This window comes from Mytilus galloprovincialis, chromosome 2, assembly GCF_965363235.1.
Source record: "Mytilus galloprovincialis chromosome 2, xbMytGall1.hap1.1, whole genome shotgun sequence".
In the NCBI taxonomy this organism is placed as follows: Eukaryota; Metazoa; Mollusca; class Bivalvia; order Mytilida; family Mytilidae; genus Mytilus; species Mytilus galloprovincialis.
The window spans coordinates 37,388,486-37,415,591 of NC_134839.1; the positions used below are offsets into that span (position 1 = coordinate 37,388,486).

The following is a 27,106-nucleotide window of genomic DNA, read 5'->3' on the forward strand; positions in this document are numbered from 1 at the left end:
TATATATACATATTGTGTTAAATTTAAAAAAAAATGATAAATAATTTGATTGACAACGTCGAAAAACTAAAAAAAAAACAATCTGATTCAGACAAAAAAAAAAAAAACATACCCCCTCCCCTATTTGAAGTTAAATGGTTGCTCCCTTAGAATTGATTTGTTTTAATCATTCATAAGATCAGAAAAGAAAAGAAAATCTCTCAATTTTTACTAGAATTTATAGAAATATATTCAGACTTAATATGTTGTCTTGTTGTTTTGTTTTAAATGACACCTAAATTTCTTATTATAATCAAAGACATGAAATATGAATAAAAATCATGTTGAATTAGGGGGGGGGGGGGGTTCTTACTATTATTATAATAAAAATAGCAATATCTTTGAAGATTAACAAAAAGAAATATTATCATTAAATATTTGATACAGGGCCAAATATGTACGTACGATGCAGATCAAAGGTTCAACCTGTCATTGTGAAATGTATAATCACCTCCAGATAAAATATGTATATTTTGTATATTGTGGTCAAAATGTTTATATTTCTCAATATAAACTCATTCATTTTACAAATTGCCGAGGACAATAACTGAAATTAGTTAAATTACTCAATATATTCTGTAGACTTTTGTAAAAATCGCAGAATATTGTTTCTAACCTTAAATCAGATATATCTTTTAATAGTTATCAAAGGTACCAGGATTATAATTTAGTACGCCAGACGAGCGTTTCGTCTAATTAAGACTCATCAGTGACGCCCATATCAAAATATTTATAAAGCCTTATAAAATTAGGATGCAAAATGTTATAATAGATCATGGAAATCAAACAGGTCTTTGATTAAATATAAAATAAGACAACATAGACTGATACGGTGATTGGTGTTTTTTTTCCAAATTATTTAGTTGAATTGTTAAGGAATATTTTAGACTTACGATAAATTTTACACTTAAGATTTTTTGTGAAGAGGGCTACAGCGGGATTTTCTAACCCTTTTAAAGAACTTGAGATCACTTGCAATCTTTTGATTGGATGTGCGTTGGTAATTTATTTAAATTTTCTATATTGTGTTTTGTATACTGTTATGTGTCTTTTTTGTCGCTCCATTTTTTTTCATGGCATTGTCAGCTTGTTTTCGAGTTTAAATGTCCCATGGGTATATCTCGTCGTCTCCTTTGCAAATGTATTACTTGATGATAGAAATTGGAAGTAAAAGAATAAACAAAGCTGATAGCAAAATTCCTATGTATATATGTAATATGTATATATGTAATATATACATGATATTCTACAGGATAAACTACTTACAGCCAGAACACATGTTTGACAGTTCACTTTATCACCAGATTCCTTCTTTATTCTTTTCATTCCTGGCTCACACATCCAAGGAGGAGCATCCAAGTCAGCAAGGTGAGCACAGTTTTGGCACATCTCGACAGAAATATGAATATGTTCAATATCCCGGAAGCAGCATCCCCTTTACGTGCTTAGCAATTTCTATCTAACCGTTTTTCAAATTCGGCAGTTCATTCTGATTCAATTTAGTCCTTAGAGCTTTAGAAAGATACTCTAGCGGCAGCATTTCCATATGCAGTTTCCCTCATCTATCCTACATTTAGATACCGTTTATAGTATTTCATACATGTATTCACTCAAGCGTTACATTACGGATATATAGTATTAAATAGTATAGCAAGTCAGCTGATTCATGTCAATATAGTTAAACGGTAGAGATGTTTGTTGTTCAGCCAACCGCAAAACATTAATTATAGCACATGAAAAGGTGAAATCTTCTAGTATATTACATTTAAAATAAAAGATCATAAAAATTAGGGTGTAGATATAATTTTATAACATTACAAATTCTAAAGAAAAAATTAAAAGGATATAACTATTTTAGGCGTTCCCTTTTAATTTGTGGTTTCACTTACGTCACATCGTTTTCATAACAAAACGTACTGAGCTGAAAATTTGAATATTATTTGAAAAAGAATTATTGTATTTCCTGTGTCAAAGGCTATATAATATTATACATGAATATTTTTCATTGTGCAGCATTTGGAAAACTATTAGAATAACAAGAATAGGAAGGATATGACATTTAGTAAGAAACTGCCCCCTACGATCCCCAAAAGACTGGCGAGAGGGTTTGATACTTGTAGGAGAGCATAATTTATTTGTTCCTTATATGAGAAATCGGGTTGAGCATCCCTTTCCAATTAGACGTTGCTCTTGTTTAAACATACCGCTAAGCCAAACGAGCATTTCTTATTTTTCGCAGTTCAATAAGGTCCTTTGCTCATTTTTGAAGGCCGTACAGTGACCTATAGTTGTTAATGTCTGTGTTATTTTTGTCTCTTGTGGACAGTTGTCTCATTGGAAATCGTACCACATCTTCTTTTTTATACTTATTTACTAAAAATCCTGAATACCGCCAAACAGTTCGAACACTTCGCCAAAAAAATCAAATAACACTTTATGAATTTAATGCGTGCCAGGCCCTTTTTTCTGGATTTAACTCGATTAGTAACGCTCAAACCTGAAGCTTTGAAAGCCAAGGATGCACACATATTTAGATATCACAGAGGTTTTTTTTTTTTTTTTATCAAAAAGAACATACCAATGATAGCCTAATTCACCTAAGGTCAACTTTGTCTGAATTAGTTGCAATGGGAAATTAATAAAAAAAAAATATCGACATATTATGGATTGTTGGTGCTTCTGCTGCACAACAAAACTGTATCTTGAGACAATGAACATGAGATGAATAGTGCAAAATGAACATGAAATCCACAAGAGGTGGGCGGTTTCAAAAGGAATGAACTTTGTTTGGTAAAAGAATTGTATGGACAAATGGGTAGAGAAGAAAAATGTAACATCACCATCAACACATAGGCGGCTTTTATGTTGAAAGCGTGTCGTGCACGCTGCACGTACAACACCGATTATTAGGGGTCCGTAAGTAAATAATTTTAAGGGGAATTGTCTGTCTGTCATATCAAATCAGAAGTTCCCTCTTGTCAGAATTAGCAGAACTTATTTAAATTAATGTTTCATTTGTTTTCATCTTTAATAATTACAAACAAGTTGCCTTTGGATGTTTTGCATTACCATCCAACAACGAATCGATAATTAATAATGAGTTTCCATAACAAAAATAGTAATGAAACAAATTCAAGCGCTTTCAAATGTATTCAAACAATCAGTCTTCAGATATCAAACCGCTGCTTAGCTACCTATCCATAGATCAAATGACAAGATATCTATAATTCAATCTCCAAGTTTTCAATCAATTATATAATCTGCAAATTAATTATTAAGGTGGTACCCAACACTTTAACTAAAATTAATTTGGCTCGTTTAATTTTCTTGAAATTTTGACAAAGTATTTACTTTGACCCTTTGACAAAAATGTAAAAATTTAAAAAAATTTGAACCAACCGTTTTATCAGAAAAATTGCATAGGTTATATAGCAGTTTGACAAACACGTATTTTGATCATTGAGAAACTTAATATTCCCTTAACAACATGTAACGTAATTAAAACGTTTAGCTGATTTTACAGAGTTATCTCCCTGTAGTGTTAGGTACCACCTTAAGATGATGCAAGTAACATATAGAATAATTTCTACACTAATATTTTACACAGAACATCAATTGATCTAGAGCCTAACACAAACCGAAAGTCACTAAAAACAGAAAAGAAATAGTTTACTATTATTTTAGCTGAAACTGAAGCTTTGACAATTTGAAAACTCCCACTTACAAGATTGATTGATGTATGCTTACCGATCTGCGGCATGTTATACATAGCCACGTCCCAATGAATAAGTGACCGTAATTCAGTTTATATGTTAAGTTAGAGTACCAATCTCTCTACTGCACGTTTAAGCTTTTGATTTGTCGGAGTTAGGTATTGTTGTTAAATTACACTTAAAGAGCTTAATGACAACTATTATTCTGTACGTGTACTGTTGCAAAGCAAAAGTTCTACCCAATCCAACATGCTCTCATTTTCCAGCAACAGTCCGAATAGCCCGTATCTCAGACCGGTCGTTTTAATGTTGCATAACGTACTGATTGAATTAATTGAAAATACATTAAATACTTGCCACTGGACGCACAGCAAGCAATTATATTTTACCAATAATGCATGCACATGATTTTTAGCTGATTATTAGACCCTCTTTTTGTATCGGGTTTTGATCAAAGTTAAAACGGGAGAGCTTACTCTATAGACTACTTGCATGTATATCAACCAGCTTTTTTTCAAGCCAGGAACTTTGTAAGTGATTGTCCAATTTTTCTTTATATCTTTATTTGGTGGGAATGACATAATTTTTATATTGTTTTTTTTAATACATTTTTCAGACAAGGGACAAGTTTTAAAAATTGTATACACATTTGTCTAATTGAAGACTGCATGTTGTCGTCTTAATGTATTTTGACGTGTTCGTGTGTTTGGATGATGTCACTCTAACCGTATTCTCTACATTTCCCGTAAATCGATTAGATTATAACATTATTCATTTAGGTTTGATATGAAGATTTGTTCACTTTTTTTTTTTTACATCTTTCCTCCAGTCTATCTAATTATTATTGAGTACTATCTTAGCTCATAACAATTGATGATTTGTGAAGTAGTTTTCATTCAGGGAAATTTTATTTCTTTTTGATGCAATAAGCTCTTATATTGTACCGTTATAACTGTCACAGGTTAGGAGAAGGTTAGCACCTTCAAACTATATTTGATATTTATATGTTTTCGAGTTTAGTATGGCGTCCATTTTCATTGAACTAGTACACATTTTCAGTTAGGGGGTCAACTGATTTAGCTCGCCTCCGGTTGCGGGATTTTTTTTCGCTGTGTTGGCGATCCAATGTTGGCCTTCTGTTGTTTTCTGTTCTTTGGTCGGTTAGTTATCTCTTTGACATATTCCCTCATTTATAATAGCAATTTTATTATTATAGTTTAACCCCCGCCATATTCTTTTTCTGCGCATCCAAAGTCAGGAACCTGTAATTCCTTGGTTGTCGTTTTTTGTTGTATTACATATTTGTTTTTCGTTCATTATTTTGTACACAAATTAGGCCGTTGGTTTTTGCGTTTGAATTATTTAACATTTGTCATTTCAGGGACTTTTATAGCTAACTATGCCGTATTGGCTTTGCTCATTGTTGAAGGCCGTACGGTGATCTATAGTAACTGTTGTTAATTTCTGTGTCATTTGGTCTGTTGTGGAGACTTGTCTCAGTGGCAATCATACCACATCTGATTTTATATTAGACAACATCCGCATTTTAGTACATAATTTAATTTTCTGTTAAAACGAAAATCAATGTGTCAAGTTTTACACGCAGCGGAATTGACAACTTTTCCCGAACAGTATCAATAAATTAATTAAGTGTTCACTTCACTGTATGATATTATTCAATTGAGCGTCACTCGGGCAGGTCCAATTGTTCTTCAAATTCCATGAAATAAGCATATTGTCTTATAGTTCTTGTGGAGAAACAGACTGTTCTGAGTATTTTCAATAACGATTACTGCCGATTCGTTTATAGTAACAACATTCTTCACTTAAGGTGAATATTCATTTTAATTGCAAAAATTGCATTACACAAAATTTCAGAATTTCACATGATTAGTACAGGATTTCAGTGATGTTTTTTTTCATTATGGTGAATTATATATTGCATTAGGTCACTAGCACACTATGTAAAGCATTATTTCACTTGTTCATCCTCAATTTCTTCTTCTGTTGAAATCTCACCGTGTTGTTTTTATAAAGGGACATGAAACCACTACTAACTGTGTATTGAAATAAGACCCGCCTACAAACCCTATATGAAATATACATGGTCTCCACGCGGTTGCTTTTAAAGAATCATATTCCTAGAAATGTATCGGAGGTAAGCTACCTCTTACATTCCCTTGTTATTTCATCAAATAGACTCCAAATAAAAGTTGACAATTTAGTCTTATATATTAAATATAATCAAATAAAATCAGGATCCAAAATTATTGTATTAAGTATTGTGCAATAGCAAGAAATTTTCAATTGCACAGTATTCAGCAATAGCAAGAAATCTTCAATTGCACAGTATTGTGCAATAGCAAGAAATTTTCAGTCGCACAGTATTGCGCAATAGCAAGAAATCTTCAATTGCACAATATTGTGCAATAGCAAATATTTTCAATTGCGCAATAGCAAGAAATATCTAATTGCACAATATTGTGCAATAGCAAGAAATTTTCAATTGGAGTTATCTTTCTTTGTCCAGAATAGTAGTTGAATCAACTTAAATCATTGTTTTATACAATATACAATGTATATTCACTTTTACTACCAACTGATAAATTAAAACAATCTTTACCATTCAGTGATAACAAGCACTTTATTTACATTTTAATATTTTTTGATGTATTTAAATGAGTAGTTATTGTTGCAAACTCCATTAGAAATTTGAATTGAGATCAGTTTTGGAAAAAGGGAAAGAGGCATGTGAAAAAAAGGGGGGGGGTAAATTTTTCTCATTTCAGATTTCATAAATAAAAAGAAAATTTCTTCAAACATTTTTTTGAGGGGATTAATTTTCAACAGCATAGTGAATTGCTCAAAGGCAAAAAAAATATTTTAAGTTCATTAGACCACATTCATTCTGTGTCAGAAACCTATGCTGTGTCAACTATTTAATCACAATCCAAATTTAGAGCTGAATCCAGCTTGAATGTTGTGTCCATACTTGCCCCAACCATTCAGGGTTCAACCTCTGCGGTCGTATAAAGCTGCGCCCTGCATAGCATCTGGTTAATATTTGCATATGGTTTCCTTTAATTTCTCACATCTATTTTATTTGAATTTAGGGAAATAAGTATTATTTATATAAACAAATCTTATGTCGATATATAACATGTACAACAATCAAACATCAAACATCAACCCACACCAAACTGGCTGTAGTTGAAAAACATCAAAAGGGAAAATACAGTGAAATTTGGAGAATTTATATTATCACATGTACATGCATTTGAAATATTTAAAATATTTTTTTCAAAGTTTTTAGTTTTAGGTTCCACCTAGCTACCATATTAGAAAACTGGGATTTTAACGCTAGTCTATTAGAGGGATATTTCCAGTGGCGAATCCAGAAATTTTCATAAGTGGGGGCCCACTGACTGCCTAAGAGAGGGCCCGCTCCGGTCATGCTCCAGTGGTTCTCTAAATAATCAACCATTTTTTTCAGACAAGGGGGGGGGGGTCGTAAATCGCCTTTGATTGCAATGGTTGTAATTTTGGAATTTTATTTTATCATGAATCAGATTTGAACACGACTTGGGGAATGAAGGTAAAGCTGAATGTCAGTTTTAGTCTTATATATGTACTTTAATTTTAGTCTTACATGTATATATGTGTACATTTATCACTGATTCAGTGGCGATGGTGAATAGCTATATATAGACACTGACAAGTCTTAGATAACATTTTATAGTTTTGAATGTTTCTTCATCAGTTGACAAAAATCACGCTCAACCTATATCAATTTGTGCATGAAGTGATTGATAGTTGCCAGACACTGAATGATTATACCACAAATTTGTGAAAGTTTTAACCTATGCATATATACTTTAAATATGATAAAAAAAATCATGTCTTTTTCAGGACTTCTGATCCAACCATGTAGTATGGCATGTTATTAAGATATAGTTCTGGTTGATGGATGTTCATGAAGGACCTGGATTGAGCTCTCTGTCTAAGTGTATTATTAAAGTGCTTTGCTTTGAGCTCGGTTCATTGTTATGCAATTCATTCTTTGTGAAATAAAGATTTGACAGACAACTCTCATGTACAAGGATTTCTCAAATTATTAATATTTCTATGTACAATGTAAGCAACAGGGAGATAAAAGCATTTTATTTTTTGTTTGAACCAAACATTATTTGTCCATTGACCAAACTTTAAAAAAAAAAGAACAAATTTACACAACAATGCTACTCCCGCTACTAGCAAAATGATGCTAGGTTGTATTAATACATCTGTAATGCCTACTGATGACTCGGTCCTGTAAAGTGTAAATGGTCATTCAATTATATTAAAAATTAGACCAAAATTTATAAGGCCTATTTTGTGTGAATTAACATTGTAACAGTAAATGTTAATTACAACAGTAACACTTTCATACCACAACAAATACTGTATTGGTATCATTTATATTTGTATCCACATATTAACAAAAAAAAATGAAAAGAGAATAATTTTGCAATACCATTTTCATATTGAATACTATAACGTTTTAGATATTTGGACATATTAAGTAAATGTTTAAAATATCCACTTGACAAGCATTATTGCTTGAAATTCTTTCAGATAACTTTTGGAGCAGTTATGAGTCTTTGAAGCATGCTCACGAAAGTTCTTTCGGTGATATCATTTTCATATTGGTCAAATTTTGTTTTGCTTTCACCAGCTTTGAAGGAGATATTATCAAAGAATTGATAGAAAACAGCACAGAAGCTTACTTTCTAGCTCATCAGGCCCAAGCATCATGTTAGGCATTGTCATTACTATAAACCAATAAATGTCTTCTAATCTGAGGATCAATTCAACATTTTAAAGTGTTTTACTAATGATACTGACAAGCTACCACAAAGATATATAAACTAGAGGCTCTAAAGTGCCTGTGTCGCTCACCTTGGTCTTGTGCATATTAAACAATGGACACGGATAAATTCATGATATAATTGTGTTTTGGTGATAGTGATGTGTTTGTAGATCTTACTTTACTGAACATTCTTGTTGCTACAATTATCTCTATCTATAATGAACTTGGCCCAGTAATTACAGTGGAAAATATTTTCTAAAAATTTACAAAAATTTATGAAAAATGTTAAAAATTAACTATAAAGGGCAATAACTCCTTAAGGGGTCAATTGACTATTTTGGTCATGTAAACTTATTTGTAGATCTTATTTTGCTGAACATTATTGCTGTATACAGTTTATCTCTATCTATAATAATATTCAAGATAATAACAAAAAACGGCAAAATTTCCTTAAAATTACCAATTCAGGGGCAGCAATCCAACAACAGGTTGTCTGATTCATCTGAAAATTTCAGGACAGATAGATCTTCACCTGATAAACACTTTTACCGCGTCAGATTTGCTCTAAATGCTTTGGTTTTTGAGTTGTAAGCCAAAAACTGCATTTTACCCCGATGTTCTATTTTTAACCATGGCGGCCATCTTGGTTGGTTGGCCGGGTCACGCCACACATTTTTTAAACTAGATATCCCAAAGATGATTGTGGCCAAGTTTGGATTAATTTAGCCCAGTAGTTTCAGAGGAGAAGATTTTTGTAAAAGATTACTAAGATTTACGAAAAATGGTTTAAAATGGACTATAAAGGTCAATAACTCCTAAAGGGGTCAACTGACCATTTTGGTCACGTTGACTTATTTGTAAATCTTACTTTGCTGAACATTATTGCTTTTTACAGTTTATCTCTATCTATAATAATATTCAAGATAATAGCCAAAAACAGCAAAAATTCCCTCAAATTACCAGTTCAGGGGCAGCAACCCAATAACGGGTTGTCCGATTCATCTGAAAATTTGAGGGCAGATAGATCTTGACCTGATAAACAATTTTACCCCGTCAGATTTGCTCTAAATGCTTTGGTTTTGGAGTTATAAGCCAAAAACTGCATTTTACCCCTATGTTCTATTTTTAGCCATGGCGGCCATCTTGGTTGGTTGGCCGGGTCACGCCACACATTTTTTAAACTAGATACCCCAATGATGATTGTGGCCAAGTTTGGTTTAATTTGGCCGAAAATTTCAGAGGAGAAGATTTTTGTAAAAGTTAACGACGACGGACGACGGACGCCAAGTGATGGGAAAAGCTCACTTGGCCCTTCGGGCCAGGTGAGCTAAAAAAGATGTGATATGATTGCCAATGAGACAATTCTCCACAACAGACCAAAATGACATAGAAATTAACAATTACAGGTCACCGCACAACCTTCAACAATGAGCAAAGCTAATACAGCATAGTCAGCTATAAAAGGTCTCGAAATGACAATGTAAAACAATTCAAAGGAGAAAAATAACAGGCTTATTTATGTACAAAAAATAAAGAAAAAACGAATATGTAACACATAAACAAACGACAACCACTGAATTACAGGCTCCTTATATCATGTTCTCAGATATCATCTCCCAATTTAAAAAAATCACGAAAAATTGAACCTATTATGTGTTGCTCTCCTAGCTATAAAATGTATCCAAAATCAAAGATGTGGAACATATTCTATCATTATCATTTGGTAACTAATGCAATTAGTGTCTCTTCCATGCCCGTCTTGAACATAAAAACTAAACTAAATATAAAATAAACAACACTCCTAATGCTCAGGTTGGTTGTCATCGCGCAACACAGTTAATAACACATATAGAAAAATCATAGAACTACATTTATCATAAAACACTGTCAAACATCCAAACATACTATCCACACTCATCTGTGTCCACACTTGTAAATATAATCAAATATATTAGCTTAGCCGAGCAGCAAACAAAATGTCAAAGGTCATCTGAAATCATCATTTACAGATTTTGAATGAGGAACGTAAATAAACACTCACAAACTTAGTCATATAATAAACTAATCTACTTCATGTTTATTTCACAAACAAAGCAATATTGGTTGTTTCCTGTTACGTCATGGAAGCGATATCCATGATTTTTCCAAAGATTTAAATGTATATCAGAGGCGCCATTTCCAGGTTGGTTGGCTCCCCATTGTATAAATGTAATTTGTGAACCATCGTCGTACCTCCATATGCCTTGCCCGTCTTTTGTGCCTTGTACATAAGTGTCTACTATATTCTTAGCAGCTGAAAAACAAAAAGTATTGTATTATTTCAAGTTTTGAAAAAATAGAAGATGTGGTACGATTGCCAATAAGACAGCTCACCACCAGAGCCCAAATGACGTAGCAATTAGTAAACATACCGCATCTTTGATCAGCTTATATACATGTCGCAAGCTATATTTAAATAAAATGGCAAATGTAAAAAAAGGTTCATCTCACACAATGTACAATTTTTTTTCATATTCTGTTCTCTCTAGATATGTTAAATTTAATATGCACATGCAAAGAGACTGTTAATTAAAGAACATTTTCGAATTCTTTAAAACAAAATTGTGCTAGTTTTTCACATCTTTTATTTAAAGGGGTCATGTGATGTTATTTTACAGTTCTTCTAGGTTTGATGCAAAAGGAATTCATTTATTTGGTTATCAGTACATAACATGGATACGGAAACAATGAAATATAAATAAAGTAAATAAAGGCAACAGTAGTATACCGCTGTTCAAAACTCATAAATCCATGGACAAAAAACAAAATCGGGGTAACAAACTAAAACCGAGGGAAACGCATTAAATGTAAGAGGAGGACGACGACACAACACTAAAATGTAACACATACAGAAACGGACCAAATTTCCCAAAACACAATGTTAAATACATGCAAAGGTTTGAAGAAATGCATACTTAAGTGAGTGTGTTACATTTTTACGCCGGACGATATGTATCCCATGATACGCCGTCATTGATAGCCGTATAAAAAGGCTTAATGACAAATTGCACACCTTAAAGCACTACACTGCAACACGAACCACGACAAAATGCGGGGTGTACTCGTGTACTCTTGAGGGTTAAAAACGTCTGGCTTCGTCGAAAACTCATGTCTTGATGCTCATGAAAAATGAAAATCAAAATACATGTACCACAATATGCAATGATTTCCAGCTTTGAAACTTAGATAGGATCTCTAATTTGGTAAGATTAGTAAAACTACATTTTAATAAACTAAATAGTTATGCAATTAGTAGCCAAATATTTCAGCAAGCCAGCCCCTATTCTTCTGGAAGTAGCGTATCAAAATAAATTTCGACTTACAAAATCTAAGTGGAGATGTTTATTTCAGAAACACAGAAAACTACATTGTACCACTGTGTCTGTGTCGCTGGTGTTGAATGTTCAGTTCTTATTGAATAGTCCACTCAGTAGCCACTGCTTTTGTATATGAATGATGTAAATGATGTATCCCCCCCCCCCCCGTAAATTACCAGTTTATGAAACTACGTTATCAGACTACACATAATTTCCCCCTTTAAACGGTTTAGGCCATTTGGGTGTTTATGTTCTTTGTCGATTTAAAATTTTGGTTTTTGATCCCGAATCTACTATCTGAAAGTTTTTTTGAAAAAAGGTGATTTTTAACTACAAATAGATTCATTGGTACATTTGCAGTGAGGAATATCAGTGCTTATATAGCCAGTGCTTATTATTTCCACACTTTAGATACAACGTAGTACATCTTGTTTGTAAATTAATATGTAATAGAGTAAAACCCAAGATAGCATATCATGCATGAAAAGTAGAACCTAAACGGTATCAATTGTGAAGGTCTTTTCTTTTTTTAAATTTTTTACCTATTATTTCTGTTTGTTTTGTTCACCCATCGTTGTCAATATAATGGAATTTAATGCGACTGTCAAACACGTGAGAAGTTTAGCTAGATATAAAACCAGGTTTAATCCACCATTTCTACATAAAAAAAAATGCATGCACCAAGTCAGGATTATATTGCCATTTGATTAGGGACTTTCCGTCTTACATTTTCCTCGGAGTTTAGTATCTTTGTGATTTTACTTTTTGCTCTTGAACGTTTTATATTTTTTTATTTTTTGGTTTCGAGTGTATCTAGGTAATTGCTGTGCACACATGCGCATATTATTTCTATTGTAATATCGATAAATTAAAGGATACAGCAAACAGATGAAAATGAGGGGATATTTTAAAGAATATTTTCCACACAAATTTAACCGCAACAAAACAAAGGATCCATCCCCCTTAACACATGTGCTATTAAAGATCCAATATGTCTCTATCAACAACAAGAGCAGTATGAACACGATCATCGATCAGATTAAAAATAAGTGACAGCAGAAAGTCAGATTATAAGTATATAAAAGAAGTATTAATTCTACAAATAAAAATAACAGGAAGAGAAAAAAGACTAAATATTGGCAAAGAAGGAAATAATCGAGAACAAGTATCCCGAGATTAAAAAAAGATAACATGAACCATACTAATTCAGTATTGATTATACAGTTTTTATACTTTCATAATATGTGATTCGATAAATTGATAATATCAGTCAATGAAAGTTATCCTAGGAATTATAATATGTATGATTTAAAAAAATTATTATATATCCGATTAACATCTTCTTTCTAGTAGTCATTGATATTGTACGATGTTACTATGAACCATTAAATTTTATATTTTGGAAAATTAAACCTTTTCAGAAATAAATCTTTTGATCTCGCAAATTATGACATCCATTCTTAGGTAAAATGCGTCTTGAGCAACCAGAGCTTCAAACGCATTGACGTTCCAAAGATGCAACATCATTACAAAATCATATTATTATAATAGTTGTTTAATATTTAGGACTTGTTCGAGACTTGAATATGTATGTATGACATAGCAAGATACTGTGTATAGTAAGCCGGGTTTGAATCTATTCAAAATAATAAAAGTTACAGACATGAGATCAGAGGCATGTTTGTCTGCGAAACAAAAATCATATAAACCCTAATATAACACATGATTTTTTCCCTACAAAATAACAAGTGTCTTGCGACTTAAAAGACCAAATAATTATGACGTCTTGCAAGGCTTTTTAAAAAATTTTCTAGATCGCCTTCCTACGCTTATACAAATGCGATCCAGAAAAAAAAAGACTTGCAAGACGTCATGATTATTTGGACTAGCGAATTATATACAGTCTTTCCTTTTGGAATGGGTAGAATCATTCATTCTTTTGGTAAATGCCACTCAAATCTTGTATGCGACGATTCGGCCTTAATATGACAGAAACATGATTGAAACTAAAATTGTGAATGGAAATGCATGGGGAATGTGTCAAAGAGACAACAACCCGACCATAGAACAGACAACAGCAGAAGGTCACCAATAGGTCTTCAATGCAGCGAGAAATTCCCGCACCCGGAAGCGTCCTTCAGCTGATCCCTAAACAAATATATATACTAGTTCAGTGATAATGAACGCCATACTAAACTCCAAATTATACACAAGAAACTAAAAATAAAAATAATACAAGACAAACAAAGGCCAGAGGCTCCTGACTTGGGACAGGCGCAAAAATGCAAAAAAAAAAACCTGAATGTTTTCTCTTATTCTATACAACAATTTAAGTTACCACGTGTAGTATTTGGACATTTGATTAAATATGTTTTCATAAGCATTCGTTTGGTGAAGTTTTAGGGTTAGACTGTGCATTGGACAGTCTGCAATTGTTAGATTCCTTATCACTATAAATCATTTATCAGCTTAACATTTTATCAGTAGTGACACGGAGAGTGTGACTCGTGGAGCGCGAACTGATCACCCTTCATTATTAACCAAGTTTTTTGGCAGGGTGGATGTTTCTCAAACTTTAGTTTTCTGTGTTTTGTTTGGTTGACTATTATTTATCTTTACATCGTTTCTGTTTTTGTCCAAGTGTTATCTTTTTTATTTTTTTTACTTTAAGCTTTAAGGATGCGGGTAAAACGTCAATTAGAAAGCTATCGAACGACAAAAAACACCAAAAGACTTCTGGAGAATAGTATATATTTTCTTGAATACAAAGATATCTTTTCAATAATCGATCGGGATGTCGAACCTGATCTGGGGTTTTTTTTTGTGGATTTGTGTTTAAGTTTCACAACATTTGTTTGAGGCAAACTCAAGGAAAAGAATGGAAACCAAGTTTTTTTTGGACGTACGGACAGACGGGACGAACATGGGTAACGCTACGGTGAGGACATAAACCTAAAGTATGACAGTCATTTACTAACGACAACAACTTAATTACAGGCTCCTGTTTTGGACAGGCAGATAAAGAATTTGGCGGGGTTATACATTTTTGTGAGCGCTCTATTCTCCAACAGGTGTAACGCAACAACAATAGAACAAACTACGAACCACTAAACCAACAAACCAACACACCAACATAAAAACACACGAAGTATCGACCTAAGAGTACTATTGCATTAAACATATCTACCAGGCTAAAGTATCTATGAGTACACATATCCAACAGATTTAGTTTCAAAACGTCACAAATAGTCTAAAAATCATGACCTTGTATGATTGATGAATAATGGGTTACCGTTTCAGGAGTTGCAGATTATCAGTGTGATACAGGCGACAAGGCACTGATGTGTCACTAAGGATTCATGAGCGTTTCAGAAGACACATAAATTAAGATACACATATACAGCATAGCAATGCATCTTAAATTCATCAAAATTATCATATGAGCAAAATTACATCGCTGAATTTAATTATTATATCGCTAATGGACATTTTAATTTATATTGTTTTGTGGTATCAAAAAATCAATCTTTGTTTCAAATTAACTTAACGTACAGGATAAAACAAAAGTATCAGTCTGTTTTTTTTGTGGACAAAACACAAGTCTGAAGAACGAAATTAGAGTCCATGTATCATTAATGAGTTTTAAGTGCATACACATATTGAGTAATTTAATCAGCTATAAGTAACAAAAACGACAACGTTTCTGAATACAATCTATATCATTGAACTGAAATTTTCAGCTTATTAGAATAAACTATTGAATTGGCTTCGAAATCTTTGCAATTCTAGAAGTATTCATTATTAGATTGTTATCAGGTAATGCTACAGAATATCTAAATGGTGTATTAAATTTTTAACAAAGTACCTTTTGTTGGCTATTAATCGTTTGTTTCTCTATCCTGTATTTTCTCTCATTTATTTTTATTGTAGTCCTGTCATGCAATGTTGTCTTTGTAATGTTATAATTAACATTGTCATTAATGCGGGAGGTTTGGCATGCCACAAAACCAGGTTCAACCCACCATTTTTATCTTAAAATGCCCTGTACCAAGTCAGGGAAATGGCCATTGTTATATCATAGTTCGTTTCTGTGTGTGTTACATTTTAATGTTGTGTTTCTGTTGTATCGTAGTTTTCTTATATTTGATGCGTTTCCTTCAGCTTTAGTTTGTTACTCGGATTGGATTTTGTCTATCGATTTATGAATTTGGAACAGCGGTATACTACTGTTTCCTTTATTTAATATATGCTTTCTGAATATTAGAATCTTCTTAATAGTGACGAATGAATGTCTTGCATAATATAATCCATTACTGCAAAAACATAACTGTTGAGAGCTAGTGGAGAAATACTAAAGTACACGAGTTATAGTGGGACGTCATCAGGTTGCCTTTTGTCAGAACGCCACAGGAGGAAATTCAAGAGAAATCAAGAAAATCTAACGTAATAATTTTAAGCAATCATTTGCTTAGAACAGATTTCTACTATTGATGAGAAATATCAGAAAATGTGAAAATAGCACAAAAAATAGAACAAATAGTACAAAAAATTAGAGAAATTGATTTCCACGAAATTCAACTAAATCATATTCGAATATGCAGGTTAAGCCATGGCTACAGACGATGTAAATGAATAGCCACAAAGACAGGTATACAGACAATCTTATACGAAAAGGGAATGACGGTGACATAATGGTTTGGCAATACAAAATCCAGAATCAAATAGTCAATGAAAAGGATAATATGAATTAAGAAAAATATCTATATGCTCAGAACAGTGACACTATTGGTCTAAAATATGTCTATGCTCATAACAGATAGCGAGTTACGATATATCTGGGTTTTTTTATAAATTAAGATTTGGCTAGCAACTATTTTGACACGGTACATATTTACTATTTCCGACTGAAGTAACTTTGAAGCTTATAATAGAAACTTTTAAAATAATTCAAAACCTCATAAGGAAACAAAATCAACACAAAAATTATCTCGACCTTACTACTGAAAACAGACAGACCTTACTACAGTAATCAGACATAGACTGCTGGTGGACGTTTCGTCCCCGAGGGTATCACCAGCCCTGTAGTCAGCACTTCGGTGTTGACATGAATATCAATTATATGGTCTTTTTTTTCTATAAATTTTCTGTTTACAAAACTTTGAATTTTTCGAAAAACTAAGGATTTTCTTACCCCAGGAGTAGATTACCTTAGCCATATTTGGCACAACTTTTTGGAATTTTGGGTCCTCAATGCTCTTCAACTTTGTATTTATTTGGCTTTTTTTAAACTATTTTGATATGAGCGTCACTGATGAGTCTTGTGTAGACGAAACGCGCGTCTGGCGTATAAAATTATAATCCTGGTACTTTTGATAACTATAGACAATAATAGTGCATTGACTTGACATGTCAACGATATAAGGCTGAGGCTTAGAAACGGGGAAATACGAGGATCTGCCGAGCTTTTTCCCCATTTCGTGCCGAATTCTTATATCGTTGATATGTCAAGTAAATACACTATTATTGTCTTAATACTGCAATTTAAAAAAAACATTTTCAATTGTTGTTTCATGTGTTAATGTTATTATTTGCTTAAATATTGGAAACTTCTCCCTTTTATAAAAAGGCCTCTTATCATGCAGGCGGTGAAATATACAACACGATGAAATGTACATGGTGACCGAATTTGTTTGAGGATGAACTAAAATATCAGCAATAACCATAAAACATAATAATTTATAGTTTGCAAACCAAAAATATTAACAAGTGAAATATGCAAAAGAAATAAGTTTGAGTCGTTGTATACATTGGAAACAAGAACAGGTTGAATAGGTCGTATGAATAATTAATTAAAATTTCGGAAATTTCTAATTAAATATTCATGAGGAAAAGTGATATCAGGTCAGTGACTGTATATGACATAGAAATATACGGTCAACGCATTTTGACTGCTCAAATAGAACGAGTGCAGTATAAATCACAATGAACATAATGAAATGTACATTCCCTGTGGAAACCAGTCGATGCATGGTGAACGAATGCGTTTGAGTATGGACTAAAAAAAAACATCACCAATAAACACAAAACATAATGATTCATAGGTTTTAAACAAAAAATATTAACAAGTGAAATATGTTTTTCAAACCATTCTAAAAGAAATCAGCTTGAGTCATTCTACGCTTCGTTGTATACATTAGAAACAAGGAGAGGTTGAAGAGATCATTATGAATATTTAAATTTATCCTACTATATCGATATGCTGCATCTGTTTACTATACATATATCGCGTTAAAGCTCCGCCCACTGCCGGATTTAGTATTGTATGAACCTGCGTGACATCAGAATGTGTATTGCAATCGCGTTCCAATGACGTATTGTTTGACCTTATGCGAATTAACGATAACATTTATACGCTCTGTTTTTTTTTCAAATATTTCTTTAAAGTTATAACATGAATAAGAATGACACAAATTTTCTGATAACATACACACATGAACAGCAGTCTTTTCTACGATGACAATTATCGATTTCAAAACTTGAATGTATGAGTGTATCAAAATCAACCATGTCAGTTTCAGCATATGCGTGTTTAGTAAAATGTCAAGTATGAAGCGTAGGACAACTCGTACACTTCTATTTCAAATTGGACAATGTTTTATTATTTGTTTTTACTGTTGAAATTAGTTGTTATGTTAAAATAGATAATTATTCACCTTGAGCGATGTATTATTGTTGACGATTCGAGATTTTTGTTTTGCGAAACCGTCTTCAGCTGAATCTGTGATTATATTATTACTACGCGAGCCTCAATGGATTTCAAATCGAAAATGAATGCTAAAAATGTTTTTCAAAAAACACAAACAAAATAAAGAATTAATTGCAGGATAAAGACAATAACTGTTTAGTGTCTTTAAATAACTGCTGTACTCGGCTCAAAATAGGAGTAATAGCTCGCTAAAGCTCGCATTACACCTGTTTCCTAGCCTCGTACAAATACAGCTGATATTTAAAGACACTAAATAGTTATTGTCTATATGGTTCTGGCTCTACTTTTTAAATATTCATGAGGAAAAGGGATATCAGGTCAGTGACTGTATATGACATAGAAATATACAGTCAACGCATGTTGACTGCTCAAATAGAATGAGTGCAGTATAAATACGCTTCTGCAGTTAACAGACAATTCAGAATATCTGATATATATGTGTTCCCTGATTCATAAAAAAATACACTTTAATAGCTGCCAAAAACCCAGTCACGGATAAATTTCAGGAACCAACAACAGGAGATTCTCGTTGGTATTTGAGATTTAAGTTTGCTGGTGTTACGATCATCTATTTCATGTAAAATAAATATCACATGTTGATAGATTAAAGATAAAGAATACGTTTACTAATTCATAAATTTGGATCTATAATTAAAGCTTGTCAGCGGCTTGACCGCAAGTATTTCTGTATCCGGTATCTTGTTTATTTTAACCATGTGCAATATGAATATGTCAGGATTTTCCCGTAGTTGTAATCTTGCACGTGTTGTCATGTATAATGCAGCTCAGTTTTGATATTTGACTTGAATAGTGAACATCAATAAAATGTAGTCTCTTTACAAAGTCTGGATTATTAAGGTTCCTACTGGAACCACAGTTGTCCCCAAGCTATGACCAAAAGGTGCCACGCAATAGCTGGTTATAAAAAATGTACAGACTTGGTGGGGAAATAAAGTAAAAAACAGCAATCAATGCCGGATCAATCAATCTAAACATGCAAACACATGTTTCTCCATTTGTTAACTTTAAAAAAAAAATCTTACAAAATTTACAAACCTAATTCATTTTTAACAAATGTCCACATGTCATTACTATCAATTCTAACCAAAGCAGCATTATCAGCTTGACAAGCATTAGAAGATGCCAAGTGAGTTTTTACTGTCTTGTATGCCTTGATACACCGATCCAAATTAGCATCATACTTGTAGCCATTTGTCAAGGAGCACAAATCTAAAACAGAAATGAAAATATTAGAAAAACATATACTTATATATATTAAATATCTACTAATGATGTTTTGCTGTTGTTTTTTTTTTTTCTGTCGCTGTTGTTGCTGCTGCCAGGGGTGGTTTTGTTGTTGATGCTTCTGTTTTGTGTTTGTTGTGAAGTTTCCGCGCTTATTGATGTCGTTACCATTATAACTGTTGATTTGTTTAGCTATATGATAGGAGTTAATATTAAACTATAATTTCTATTATTTATGTTGATTTTGTAAAGTCATTATTAATTTTTCCAAGACATGTTGAAGAAATAGTTACCGTATTTAAATGAACAAGTCAATGCCGGGTTCCCAACATTTAAAGATTGAACGAATGTTTATGTTCATGTTATTATCTCTTATGTGCCTATTTTTACTCTGAATTTGCCTTATATTCACCCGCAACGATGGCTATGGTGGTTTTAAAAAGCAACATTTTATTCTTGTCTTGTTGCACCAGAGTTATCGTTCTTATCAACGTCTCCTCATCAACGTCTCCTCGTTATTAAGAATTGAACGATGGACAGTCTGCGTGCTGAATGCTTCTTACTACCTGATAGGAAGATATTACTCCAGACGTGAATAATTTAAGTTCGTTGATTGGTTGGGACAATCAAAACCTAGTAAATGTCTTTCAATCCCGTAGAGTATCGGATTTATCCTCTCTATTTTAGAAATTATATTTTGCCTGGTCATTAATCGTGCATATTGGTAAACAGGTCATTTTTATCTATAAATAGCCGAATCTCCTCGAGTTTTGTAAACGATATACTACTTCATAAAGTGTGACCTCACGTGTGTGGTAAAATTTGTTGATTGATATGCAAGGCTATTCCAGGCGGAAACCCGGTTGAAATAGAACAAACGAATCGAAGCTCTTTGTTAGAGAAGGCGATAAATGCTTACTGTAATGTTTACTATAGTAACAAAAAAATAAAGTTAATAGAAACAAATAAAATGACAATTTTCTTCTCAATTACGAAGTGTTCTATTTTATAAACGCGCATTTGCATAAGGTTTCAAGTTATCTATTACATAGGTAAGCAGAACAATAATTAGATATCAAGTCGACGACATGGGTATCTATCAAGTTGGATATAAAAAATGCATAACCTCCGATTTTTTGGAAAAAAATACCACGGACGGAGAACATATCAATCTATAAGTTCTCTGTCTATTCGTCTCTGCCCTTCTGTTATGTGACTCAAGAAAAAAATTCACCACTTTCTGTGACATTCATTTTTATTTAACCATCAGACATGGAGCTACATTTGTAACTAAAGGAAAACTCTCAAATTAAAGAAATTTGACATGATATACTGAAACTTTCTTATAATCAATTAAACGACTGCTTTTCTTAGATATGTGATTTCTCATGGTCAAACTTTTTCATTGTTAACGGACATTTTGAGATTTTTATTGTAAAAAATGGTATTTTTTTTTTTTAAAGAAATCAACATTCAAAATTTAGAACTTCATGAACAGGTACAGGAAGCTGAATTATTGCACATCTATGTACTACTAAAAAGTGTACATCGAACATACGGTACACATTGTAGTCCGAAAAAATAAAGGACTTCATTCCTATCAAACACCTTTTTAATTGTTTACCAGTATATTTCTTTTAGTTTTGGGTAAAATTGTAAAGGAAATAATACTATATCAAGACGTCCTTCCATAAATCTTTTTTTTCTGTTCTGACTTTGAAGAAATGACTACTTGTCGCCCAATCGAAATGGTGCATGGACATATTTTGTTTCATATTATTACAATTATTTTCAATATTATTGGTATTAAACTTGATTATCGACACATGAAAGTTTGTCAGCATTGTCAATCTCTTTAACGTTAAAGTACCAATAGTTCGGTCACTACTCAATTAAGTTTGTTCTCTGTTACGGGCTGTACATCATCTCGCTTCAGATTCTATCATTTTTAAATATCAAAGCTACAGGTTGACTTTATAACCTAAAAAAATCACGGTACTAAAAGATGAAATATATGGGTCAAGTGAAATACCTATCTGATGAATCATAAAAACAGAGTAGGTGTGTTCGAATAGCTGTTTTTTTTTTACCAAAAGTACTTGACGACAGTCTTTCAAGTTGGATGATGAAAATGCATATCTTCGAAAACTTATAATTTTTTTGTGTGGGAAGACAACTAAAAATTTTTGTCTGCCCTTCGACGAAATATTTAAAATTAGAATTTATTTAAATATTTATGAATTTTCAAAAATTCCACCTGGCAAAGTATTAGACAATAATTCTAAGTTGAATCAATGCAGACAAGATCATTAACTGATGCTCATTAGCTAGTAGATACATTTGTCTTTTAAAATACAACTAACATATAAGGATCGTAATGGTGCTATGCGGATAATTTATCGGTTTTCAAGAGCAAAATTGGCAGCGCGTCATCCCTACAATGGCTTCCATTTCTACGATTGTGAAAATTAACTGGCGTAGTGGGAAGATAATTTTGACGAAGTAGAATCCTGACTGATTCCGAATGAATTAACCTACAAAGCGAGAACACTTTCCATTTCCATCAGCTAAGAGACGGCTAGCCTTTTTTTAAAAGCTTTACTTGTTGCGAACAATAACGTCATACTCTCCATATACATATATGATAATATATATAATAGTCTGGATAATCGAGACTACATTTATTCAAAATCATTAATGTCAATAGAATTTTAAATCAGACCCAGCAATTCAGTGATACAATGTCGATAAAAACAAAATCAAATTAAACAAAATCAGTTTAAGGTAAACTAAAAGTTAAGTATTTGTACATTTTCGCAAAATTTAATTCCATTCAAATATTACTTTTGTGTAAAAGCTTTCTGTTTCAATAACTTTTTTTTTCAAAAGGATGAACAGATTAAGTTAAATGTAGACACTAAATAATATTGAAGCGTCATATTCGGCTATAGTTCTAGGTATGTGTAAACACTTGATTTTTTTTTCAAGTTTAGAATGTATTTTGCGTATTGAAAGATTTATATTGTTTACCCTAAAAAATATCAGGCACATCCATGTATGTAAACACATTAAAATGTATTTGAATATTTTCAAGGTTTAAATTTTTTTTAATGATTGTAAAATTGATTTTGATTTGATACTCCACCTGTGTGGTTAAAAAAAAATACACGAATTGTCCATTTTGATATTTTCATTGAAAGATCGGCTACTAAAAATCAAATCCTTCTTTTATCACGAAGAAGCTGATGTTAGTGTTTTTTAAATTCCACGAAGATTTAAAAATGTTTAATGTCTTACTACATCGACATGACTGTATTCAACTTAAGCCCATCTATCGGTCAAACACTGAAAACCATGCTAATTTTGCTTCTGATGTTACATGTATCTCATAGTCATCAAAAGGTTCCTCTGTAAAGTTTTGTGATATTTTGTTTGTCTTTTTGTTGTTCTTCATATTTTTGTCTGTACTCAAAAGATTTAGTTAAGTGATATTTAATCTATCAACAGGAAATATCAAAATACATTTTAGAGTACGGGGCATACCTCTTTAACAAAAAACTCTTAAGCTAAAAAGAGCTAATGTCAAAACCATCCAAATCGAACTGACCAGTACTTTATTGGCAATGACAAAGTGTTCACGTTTACAAAGATTTAGGCACGTGGTATTATCGTTATCTTCGAAACCCGAATAATAATAAGTTGACCTATATTGTTTTCCCGATGTCATACAGTGTGTTAAATTTCAAAATTGTAGTAAAAGGTTATTATCCGGACAGGCATATATTGTCCGGCGTTTTACGTTTCCGCAAATTGGCATTACTTTTCCGGAAAAAAAAGATGACGTTTCCGCAAAAAAAAGTTTACGTTTCCGCAAATAAATATCTTACTTTTCCGGAAAAAAAGTAACTATTCCGAAAAAATAAATTATTGCATTTCCGCAAATAATTGAGGAATACCTGTTGATCGAAAGCAAAGCCATAATATAAAATAAATATTAAGTAAGTCAAAGGTCATCATAACATGCAAGTAAACTTCATCATTTAAATCTATGAAAACGTATGTTCAAAAGTCAGCACTAATCAGAAATATCTTGATATGAGTTCATAAGTCAGTTCTGGCAGAATATTTATAGCCAACACGCCGCACAAAGTCCACAGTAGTACATTCACCGTTTACAAGTTTTGTATTTTGTTCAACAACTTAAGGAAGTTCATCTTCTCCTTTTCATATTTCCAAACGGGTGCTTTTACAGTTAGAGTTCTCATCTTTATGTAAGATGTTGTTTGCAGTTTCAATAACACATCGATAAAAACAAACAGAAATGTTAGGATGGCTAGCGTAAAACTGCTCGTTCAAGTGGGCATGAAAAGACTCGGCACTATTCGTGTTTTCGTAACAGCAGTATGCATTACACATTCAAAGTCATTATGAACTACCTCGGGAAGTTATTCTTCGGGTAGTGCGCACATCAATAAGCCGATCCAACATATTCGTGTAACATTCCTCGGATTTAAGTGGAAGTAACGCAAATACAAGACGAATGTAGTTACCATTTTTACATCCATGTATCGAATAAACTGAGTTGGTAGAAGAATTTCGGACAGGATTTAAATGTGCCATCTATGAAAATATCAGTCATTTCATTACATAGACATACCAAGTTGGTGAAACATGAAAGTATAACGATTCCCGAATCAAAATCATTGACTATTTAAAAGTTAAAATAAGTTTCAATTCTGTTAGTGTTCAAATCTATTTGTCTTAATGTCTCGTGAATTTCTAATCTACATTTAGGTAATTTTGGAAACTGCTTTCGCCTGTCTCTGTATAAGGACATAGCAACATTTTTCAAGTCAATATATATTCAATTATTTATAATTTACCAGGTATATTTCCGGAAAAGTAATAAATGCAAATTGCGGAAACGTATACTTTAAATTTGCGGAAACGTAGCATTGGGACTTTGAAAAATTAGCGGAAATGCAATACGCCCTACTGTCACTGTAGGGTATGTGCTGGCTTCGATATAATAAATATAAATCTGACATATTGTTATGATGTTTCAATGAGCTTTGGAATTAGGAAAAAAATACATAAACATACAATTACTTTTGAAACAACATACTAGAATCAAGAACGAGTTCACATATGTACAAACTTTAAGTCATGAACATAAAACATTTGCAATAGATGACAACACATTTTTGCCAAATGTAACAGAGCTTAGAATATTTAAATTATCAGTATCAAGGGTTATTTCAAACACTACTCGAAGGACCAAGAATACAATACACATACAAAATCCTTAAAATTATGATAGATGATGCCTCTTCTTTTTATTTATCATGTCTTTACACTTTTTGCCAAATTAACCAAAATGAGAGTCATTTTATTTATTTCGTACGTCCAAATCGTTGTTCTGTATTTTCATTGAACAGGAACACTCAGATCCAAATATTCATAAAGCTTATTATCAATAGTTGTGTCAATTTAGATTTCTATTTCATTGACATACATGTATATTCAACATCTTTACTTTTCATATAGACGATTAATTCGTGTTGAATGATTTCAAAATTTACGGACTCCTTTCTGAGTGGCTGTTCGTGTCATTGGTGGTATGAAAATACCGTATGCATTTTTCAACGCGTTGGTTTTATACTTTCAACGCTTTGGTTTTATACTTTCAACGCGTTGGTTTTATACTTTCAACGCGTTGGCGTTGGTTTTTACTTTCAACGCGTTGGTTTTTACTTTCAACGCGTTGGTTTTTACTTTTAATCGTGACTTGAGTTTTATGCAGTTGTTGTTTGATAGAAATGAGATCGATGCAACCAATCTAAGGCGTATAACGTTTTATTAAATGATATTCAACTTCATTTATATACATTTTCCGCGTTCCAACTTTCACGTACGAACCTAAAGCCCTTAAGCTAATTAGCCTGGTGGCGAATTAATCGATAACCCGCTTCACAATTGCAAAACCAGTATACTTTTCTGTCAGATTGATTGATGGTGTTTAATGCCACTTTCAGCACTATAGGCTTAAGTTCTAGGCGGTTTTTATTGGTGGAGGAAGTCAGAGTGCACGGAGAAACCACTGACCTTCGCTAGAAAAAATGACAATCGTAGTCAATGAAACATATTCAAAATAGATCTAAACAATCATAATATTCAAAGGTGTGTCTATTTTCGATCAATTGTTCCCCTTGTAATTGTCTGAAGCCTTTGCTTTTGTGTGTTAAAAGAGGAGGAAGATAAAAAGGGAACATGCAAGACTCGTAGAAGAAATGACAATTTCTTTATAGAAACGAATAACGACGAAAAAACAAACTAGTCTACTACATAGAAAACTAAAGGCTGATGTTGAGTACCATGAAACCCACAAAATAGATGTGTGCTCTCAGATGCTCTTGGAGGTAACAGATCCTGCTTCACATGTATGCCACCCGTCTGTCAGAGAAATGTTGAAAACATAAATTTAAAAATGTTCATTTTAACAGAAAACTTACTTTGGCCTTTATGGTAAAATCTCCATCCATTTTCACTCGAAACACTATAAACTGCTGCCATCCTTGATAAATACATATTACAAACTTTATCAGCGTTGTGAAAAAATACGGATTCACAATTTTCTGTTTGCAAACAATCTCTTGCACATTTTATTAAACTCACAGGTTTTGTAGATTTTAATGGTAATGTATTTGAAATTTTATGTTCAAAATTACCGTCTCTTTGTAATTGAATATATATTGCACTTCCGTATGGTGCCCCAGCACATGTTCTTCGAGCAGAAAACATAAAAAGTACTACATTAAGAAACAATGCAAGGACGAAGTCCATGGTCATTTCACTGCATGCCACGATGTTACATAAATACTTTGATAAAACACAACACCCAAAACCTACGCACAGCACTGTCTATAACTTCTCTGTTCACTATTGCAAATATATTAAATATTGACAACATCATACTGGTTACATCAAGATAATGTAACATTAATTTTGAAATCAATTTATGGGTAAACAAGTACTAATTATACGGATTTCTAATAATATTGAGGTAACAATAAGAAAATTGGTACTTGATGAAATAACTTCGATTTATAACATTGCTCTTTTACTGTGACATGGATTT

General features: G+C 32.5%; 1 protein-coding gene and 1 long non-coding RNA gene across 2 annotated transcripts in view; both read right to left on the minus strand.

Annotated features, from left to right (window-relative positions):
- The window catches only part of LOC143063528 (uncharacterized), a 62,359-nt gene extending 60,749 nt beyond the window's left edge, over positions 1–1,610 (minus strand). The window contains exon 1 of the mRNA XM_076235728.1: positions 1,306–1,610. Within this exon, the coding sequence (XP_076091843.1) occupies positions 1,306–1,428 (123 nt within the window). The 5' untranslated portion in view covers positions 1,429–1,610. The remainder of the gene's footprint in view (positions 1–1,305) is intronic.
- Positions 1,611–10,094: 8,484 nt separating this feature from the next.
- Positions 10,095–26,893, minus strand: LOC143063529 (uncharacterized). Its single transcript, XR_012975033.1, has 3 exons — positions 26,481–26,893; positions 19,780–19,953; positions 10,095–10,894 (listed from the first exon to the last, which is right to left on the minus strand). It is a non-coding gene; the product is annotated as an uncharacterized LOC143063529 (long non-coding RNA).
- Between the last annotated feature and the right edge of the window lie 213 nt (positions 26,894–27,106).